This window comes from Camelus dromedarius, chromosome 31 (genome assembly GCF_036321535.1).
Source record: "Camelus dromedarius isolate mCamDro1 chromosome 31, mCamDro1.pat, whole genome shotgun sequence".
In the NCBI taxonomy this organism is placed as follows: Eukaryota; Metazoa; Chordata; class Mammalia; order Artiodactyla; family Camelidae; genus Camelus; species Camelus dromedarius.
The window spans coordinates 15,286,930-15,294,960 of NC_087466.1; the positions used below are offsets into that span (position 1 = coordinate 15,286,930).

The 8,031-nt window shown below is 44.1% G+C and overlaps 1 protein-coding gene across 2 annotated transcripts in view; it reads left to right on the top strand.

The window, feature by feature from the left end:
- The window catches only part of TMEM233 (transmembrane protein 233), a 29,898-nt gene extending 22,161 nt beyond the window's left edge, over positions 1 to 7,737 (top strand). Inside the window, exons 2-3 of one of the 2 annotated variants that reach the window (XM_010998651.3) lie at positions 957 to 1,093; positions 7,582 to 7,737. In XM_010998651.3, coding sequence (XP_010996953.1) covers positions 957 to 1,093; positions 7,582 to 7,588 — 144 coding nt within the window. In that variant the 3' untranslated portion in view covers positions 7,589 to 7,737. Of the gene's footprint in view, positions 1 to 956; positions 1,094 to 2,912; positions 3,602 to 7,581 lie in introns of those variants that run through there. The other variant, XM_064481186.1, reaches the window with a different exon arrangement.
- The last annotated feature ends 294 nt before the right edge of the window (positions 7,738 to 8,031 follow it).

Below are 8,031 nucleotides of genomic sequence, written 5' to 3' on the forward strand. Positions count from 1 at the left end.
CCCTGAGCTCCTTCGCTGCGCCTGGGACTCGACGATGCCCTCAGTGAACTCACATTCCATAGGGAAATGGACACATTCATTCAGCTAAAACACATTTCTCCAGCTCCTACACTGAACCAGACCCCGCTCAAAGGGGCGCAGAATCAGCAGGGTTGCTCTGCTGATCCCAGGGACAGCCCTGACGTTGCTGGGTCACGGGGAAGCCTGCGGGGAACTCGGAGGAGAAGCCAGAGTGGCTGGGATGCTGGGGATGAGTTGCTGCTATTTACCAAGCAGTACAGAAGTGTTCCAATATTCTAACAGCTGGGAAAGCTGTATGAGCAGGTGCCAGATGACTGGCAGCTTGGCTCAGGCGTAGAGGTGAACAGTTCAGCCAAGGTCCCTGACCGTCTGCTGGAGGAGCAGGCAATCTTTTTCTGTCATGGACCAAATAGCAAATATTTTAGTGCTTGTTAGCAATGTGCTGTCTGTCCCAGCTACTCAACTCTGTTATTGTGGCATAAGAGCAGCTACAGACAATAGTAAATAAATGGGTGTGACTGTGCTCCAAGCAAACTTTATTTACAAAAACAGCAGGCGGGATTTGGCCATAGTCTGCAAAGCCCCTGTTCTAGAGGATGAGACAGACACACCCATTCATCGTTTCACTGTACAAATATTTATCACATGTCTTCTACATGACAGATACTGTACTGGGCGGTGGATGATGGTCCCTGCCCCTCTAGCACTTATACTCTGATGGGAGTAACCAAATCAGACTTTTCAATTTGCTACAATAAACATTAAAATGAAAGTAACCAGGAAGTACAGAAGGGGACGTTAACTCAGACAGGGAGTTCAGGGAAGGCTTCCTGGAGGAGGTGGTAACCATGTCACCTGCTCAGATCAGCCTGAGAAGCACATGTCTTTCCTTGCAGGATGTTTGTCATCACCAGCTCTTCCTTTGTGTCCCCCAGTCTCTGAACAGCTACAACGACGGAGACATCGAAGGAGCCAGGCGTCTCGGGAGGAATGCCAAGTGGGTGGCCGTCGCCTCCATCATCATTGGCCTTCTCATCATCGCTATTTCTTGTGCAGTACACTTCACACGGAAGTAAGTAGGCTTTCTGAATCCCTCCCGACTTGAAATGCCTTTTCTTGAATGCCCACTGGAGTCGGTTAGGATGGTTAGATTGTGATCCACTAACAATCTCAAACAAAAGAGTTTTCATGTTTTCTTCACTGCTGTTACATGGGCCATGCAGGTTTGTGGAAGCGCTCTCCTCCACACCATCACTCAGGGTCTGGGCTCTCCCAAGCTTTGCCATCTTGTAGCTGTTCTATCAAAACAGGCGGCAGCAAACTTTTCCTATAAGGAGCCAGAAAGTAAATATTTTAGGCCACTGTCACCACCTCAGTTGCAACTACTTAACTCTGCCATTATGGTAATACCCACTTAATAACACTGTTGTGAAGGTTAATTAGATGATGCCTAGAATGTGTATAGGTTGGTATCTGTTCCTTAGTTGTGCACAAAAAATACAAACCACGTGTTAATTCTGTTATTACTGTCATTACCAGTATGACTAGGGGAGGACCTAAGAATTTAAGATGCTACTGAATAAGGTTCATGGCTTTGTACTCATGAGCCAAACTCAAAGGATGGTGTTCCAGGAGAATGAGGCTGTCTTGGCCCAACTCCTGGGGACTTGTGAAAATACATACTGCTCAGATCGGTGTTTGAGCTAAGTGGTTATAAATATAGCAGCTGACACCGACATAGAACTTGCCATGCGCCAGGTTCTCTTCTAAGCTCTTACATGCATTAATCCTCATTGAATCCTCACAGTAACCCCAAGAAGCAGATACCCCCATTTTTGCAGATGAAGAAACTGAGGCTCAGAGAAGTGAAGTGGCTTGCTTGGTGTCTCATAGCTAATTAGTGGTAAAGGCAGGGGGTTAAGCATGGGATGGTCGGGCTCTGGAAAATGTTCTGAACCACAATACCACACAGCCTCTAAGCCAACATGTCCTTTCCATGACACCCAATAACAAAGGCCAGGAGGTGGCACCCACCTGTTGCTAACTCCAGAATTACCTCTCTGGTGCTGGGGTGGTGAGGGTTCAACCTACCAAAAAAATGTGATGAGTTAGGGCCAAAGGTAACAAAATCGATGGGCTGCAGGAGTTAGGCAGGGAACACAGATGCAATGAACAGCTTGGTTGTGGGACAATAGGGAGCAGCGGGGACTGTGGCGAGAGTGGTGAGCACAGTTTAAAGGGAGAAGCCGCCACTCTGCTCCAGCTACTTGCTACCACTTAGAACACAGATCTCATGGGCCCATTTTTCAAAAGACACTGGAAAGCTAGGTCTTTATTTTATATCTCCTGATTTTTAGACATGACAATCAGTTCACATTGATATTAATGTTTCTCATCTGAAGAGGAAGCACTGATGTTTCTATGCTTGTGATTGAGGTTTTGTTAGTAGGAATAAAGGACAGGCAGGAAGGTCACCTCTCCACCCCTTCTCCCTGAGGGGAAGTGTTTCGCAGTGGTCAGAGTCTGGCCCTCAGCAGCAGTTTTGCCAGGATTCAAGTCCTAGCTTCACTACCCAGATTTCCCTGGCTTGTTATTAAACTCCCTGTGCCTCAATTTCCCTCTCTATAAAATGAGGATAGAATTAGTTCCTCATCTGTGTGGCCAGGTTCCTTTTACATACCTTTCCTTCCTTGTTATCAAAGAGAACAAAAAATGTTTTCCAGAGCTAGAATCCCGTGGAGAAGCTCAAATTTAAAGGCTTTTTCGTGTGTGTGTGTGTGTGTAAGAGAGAGCAAGAAACTAGCCCTTAGTGAATGAAATCAATTTTATTTTCCGTGAGGACTAATAACAAGGCCAGTTTCTCAGTAATCCTTTGAAATAAAATTTCTCAGCTTGGGTTCCTGGAGGAATTGAACAGCAGTGTGGAATTACTAAGGCAGAAGCCCCTAAACTTGGGGCTGCGGAAGAGTTACCTGGAGGGGGTTTAAAAGAAATTGACCTCGGAGCCCTGCCTGGAAGGATTCCAACCCACTACATCAGAAGTGAGGCCCAAGAGTCTGCATGTTCAAGCTCCGCAGCCTGAGGCTCCGGTGATCAGAAGACCACTGCGCCAAACTTCCTCCCTCCCAAATCTAAAAGGAAGGAGTCGCTAACAGTAGCCGGCTGTTAACAGAGTGGTCAGTTTTCATTGACATCAGCAAACTCGTCATTCTGATTGTTACATCTAACTCAAGGCCAAGGAGGGGAGTCAAGTTACCGCCTCCAAGATGCACCCACAGGAAGGCTCTTTTGTAACAATCTAAGAGGCAGGAAGAACTTCCTTGGAGGAGCTGGGGAAATCTGACTTTGGAGAAGACCTAGGCCAGAGATAAGACCAAAAGCTTTGAATATGTGAGTTTTCTGGGTTTCATCCAAAAAAACTGCCTGAAGTAAACTATCACCTTTTGAAAATTCTGAAGTCCTGCCTTTAAAAAGAAATTCTTTATCCCTATTAAGAAAAATGTAGTTAATCTCTTCTCCCTCAGATGACTGAAATCTCAGATAGTTCACTTTCTTGAAATAGACTGAGGCGATGAGAGTCGTTACCCAGACTCATAAAAAGCATCTCATTCATCTTAATTTTTTTCCTTCCAATTTTGAGATATAATTGACATACAGCACTGCATAAGTTTAAGGTATATGGTATAATGATTTGACTTAAGTACATCATGAAATGATTGTCACAGTAAATTTAGTGAACATCTTATCAGCTCACACAGATACAAAATTAAATAGAAAAAAATATTTTTCCTCGTGATGAGAAGTCTTAGGGTTTGCTCTCTTAACCACTTTTGCCTGTAACATACCCCAGTGTTCACTATGTTTATCACGTGGTACATTACACGCCAAGTACTTACTTATCTTATAACCAGACGTTTGTACTTTAGACCACCTTCATCCAGTTCTCCCTCCCCGCCAGTCTCCACCTCTGCTAACCACAAATCTGATCTCTTCTTCTGTCATTTATTCTAATTTTACAGGCTATCTGTGTAAGCCCCATGGTTGTTGGAGCAAAGTAATAGTTTCATGACATCAAATCCATTAGAACTGGGAATCACTGAACTAAAATATTCAACAGTTTTAGATAGGATGCTGAGCTGGCAGAAGAGAAGTTTTCTGGTCCAGACGGAATCAGAAACTTGCAGTCTCTTGGCGTTATAAAGTTCCCTGCCCTCAGCTTACTAGGGAAGGTGCAGAAATGAATCACAGAGGTGAAACATTTAAATATTGCAGCCATCTGTTTATCGATCGTGATCCTTCACATGCCCAGCCTAAGTCAACATATCTGCAGGCTTCTACTTTCTGCTGGTGCCTGAGGATCGAGGCAAGGTTAGGTTCTTCGAGGGGTGTTTCACAGAGCACAGGTCTCAGAGCCACCTGTGACAGATTCAGCTGGGATGCTGGTGAAAATGCAGATTCCAGAACCCGAGTGGCCCTGAAATATGCATTGTCAGCACTGCCCATCTCCCCGAAATAGTTCTAAGTATTCTAACATTGTAGAAACACTGTACTAAGGCTTTGTGTTACGTGGAGAACATTTTTACGTAGGTGGACATATGCCGCAAAATAGGACTTGTTCTCATTCCTAAGCTGCCTTGGAAGAAGCTTCAGTGATGGCTGCTTCCCCAGCCCTACTCCCCAGAAAGTTTACACACCCCCCAGCTTTCCTCTTCCCCGTCTCCTCGTGAGCAGGCTTGTGGTCATATAACTGATGCTTGATTGAATTCAGTGGAAATTCCTTAGCAGCAAAACCAGCTGACCAAACTTGGATGTCAGGGAGACAAGTGTTGACTACCGCAAATATGAGAAATGACATTCAGTGGAATTTCATCTCACTCAGGGTTGAAGTTACAATGTCAGGGCATAAGGTGAGCTTTGAGTATAATCAAAATTAATCTTAGAAGCATCCATAGGAGGGCGCCCTATTAGAGACTCACACACCGTCTCTTGATCAGCCCAGCGTAGCCAGTGATCCATCCGGTGTTGGAAGAGGTGATGTTCCACCCTCTGTGCTCAGCAGGAGTCATACACCCATCCATGCTCATAAGCCCTGAGTGACCTGGTGGCCAGAATCACCATTTAAACAGCTGCTCCTGTCTTTTTGAGGAACAAAAAGTTGGTTTCTATCAGTTAGATGCACATACTTTGCAGTTCACTGAGCTTACATCTCTGGGTGGTCTTATAGGTACCGAAACAGCCAGACACATCCCCACCATGTATTTAAAATGCTTGTTCATCATTCTTAGGAATAAGAGCTTTCTTGCTTCGTGGTTTCCATTAAGGAAGAACTTGACTTCTAAGGTTAAGGGTCCCAGACTGTCTCCCATTAGTAGGTTCTGAGTTAGCAGATACTAACCCATCCTGTACTGCAAAGCTTCTGTCTTACTAGTAGAGTGGAATGAATTCTTTTCTGGCCTCAAAATATCCTCCCATTGCATTAGAATTGGAAATAAGCATATATACCAGGGCAAATAAGAAGCAAGAAATTGGCCTCCTTGCGAAAACGTAAGCACAGATCTGTCTTCTTCCCTGTATTACTAGCTGGTGTAAGGCTTCCCGGGCATTGTTTTGCACAGATGTGTCAGAGAATTTTTGTGATCCCATGAAAAATGGGGAATGTAACCTATTTCCAGAAGGTCAGGAGGGCCTTTCTTCATTGGTTTGAGTAAGTTGAGGTAAAGAAAAGTCATCAACAATGGGAAGATTTTTGCTTTGAAAAGGATGTAAACTGGTGAGACATTAACAAAGAAATCAGAATAAGCATGAAAAAGATGTTCCCCCTCTCCAGTAATCAGGGCAACACAAATCGAAGTGACAATGAAATACTATGTGTGTATGTGTGTATATATATATGAATACATCAATACTATAATATAGACTAAAGTATGAAATTTCATATGCCAGATTAAAACATGGATAATAAGAACATGGATAGTATCAAGGGTGACGAGAGCGTGAAGCTTTGGATACCACACTGTTGGTGGAACGGTCTTCGGGAGGTCAATTTGGATGTACTCATTAAACTTTAAAATCTGTGTGCCTGCCCAGTTGTACTTTTCAGTGTCACAAAAAGGCATGTAAAACAGTAGTTCTCCTCCCTACACATTAAAACCACCAATGCCCAGGGCCCACCCTGGACCAGTTAAAATAGAATCTCCAGTGATAGGGCCAAGCTTTGGGAGGTTTTGGGGCCCTCCACATGGTTCTAATGTGCAGCCTGGGATGAGAACCAAGGATGTACAATGATGTTTGTTGAAGCTCTGTTTGAAAGAGAAGAAACCTTGAAACCACCTAAATGTCCTTTGGTAGAAAAATGGTTAAATACTCAGTGGTTTATTCCCAGGACAGAATACGACACTGCAGTTTAAACTTGGAAACCTCTCCCTTACTGTGGCTTTATAAGGCCTCAGATGAACTTGTAGCTGCTTCTCTGTCTTCTTCCCAGCACTCTCCCCCTTACTCCTCCACTTTAGCCATACTGGATTCTTCCCTCTTCTTTGAGCAACACAGGTATGCCACAGGGCCTTGGCACTTGCTGGTCCCTCTACCTAGAATTTTCTTCCTCCTGATATTCACATGGCTTGTTCCCATGTCTCTTTGGGATGCTTGCTCGTAAGTTACCTTAGCAGAGAGGCTACCCCTGACCAACTTCTAAAATGTCACCCACAGCCCCACCTCTCTTCGATCTGTCTCTTTATCCAACTTTACTTTCTTCCTAGTACTTACGTCTCCCTGAAAAATTTTGTGTGTATAAATATGTATTTATATGTATAAATATATAAATGTGTTTTACATATATGTAATGGTCTTTTTTCCTCCTACTGGAATGAAAACTCCAGGAACATTTTCATTTCATTTCTGTCATTGCCCATTATAATAGAGCATAACACGTAAGGGCAATGACTGTGAAGCTAGAGCATTGGGGTTTAAATCTAAGTGCCTTTGTGCCCTTGGGCATGTCTTTTAATCAGTCTGTGCCTCTGTTCTCTCATCTATAAAATAAGGATAAAACAGTACTTACCTCACAGGGCTGTAAAGACTTGTATAAAGCCTGGCATGTGGTACTCACTGTGTAATTACTGGGTATTGTTATCACCAGCACCTAGAGCAGGGCCTGGCAAAAATATTTATTGAATAAATGAATGAATGTGTTTAAATAAATAAACAAACACACACACATGATGAATTTCTAAGTGCATACTTATGGATTTGAATATAATCCTGGAGGATGCACTCCAAATGCTAACAGTGCCACTAACCCTGGAGAAGGAGCATATGATTTGGCTACATCTGTATCATTTGGGGTTTTGCATGTGCCACATGTAAAACAAAGTATGTTTCCAAATATGTTACTCAAACAGAAGCCAGTGCTTAGGCTCATAAGTATCCCAGTCTGCAGGTGTAATCACCACCGAGGAAGGAAGCGCTGGGGGAGGAGGCTCTGTCTGCTGCCTGCCTGCCTGTCTGTCTGTCTCTTTCCTTCTCTCTCTCTCTCTCTCACTTTGTCTCTTGTGCACACAGTGCCTGAGCAGCCAGCAGTCGGCCACAAGCACTGGAGAATGGACTCCATCCGCACACACCCCAGAGGAGTTTCTGAGGAATGGATCCTTGACTTCAGACTGTGAGATCTTTTCCTCCAGGACTCTCCAGAGGCAGGTCCCTGGCAAATGAACTCAAAAAGAAAAAAAAGAAAAGAAAAAAAAACCCTCCAAAATTTAGGAAAACCAAGCATCACAGCCGATCAGCCAGAGTCACTGATTTTTTTCTTAAAAAAAAAGGGGGGTGGTGAGGGTGGGAAGTCAAGTCTCAGTCTTTCAGTTTATCCAAAGCCATTGTGTTCTTGTGTCCATTCCTCTTCTCGAGAGATGAGCCTCAGAAAATCTCATTTCTTTTAATGCGGGCTGAGGTGGAGGTTCCAGATCTGGGAGGAGAGGGAGGTTCTCGGAGGAGCACGGGATGCTGGTGTCTGCA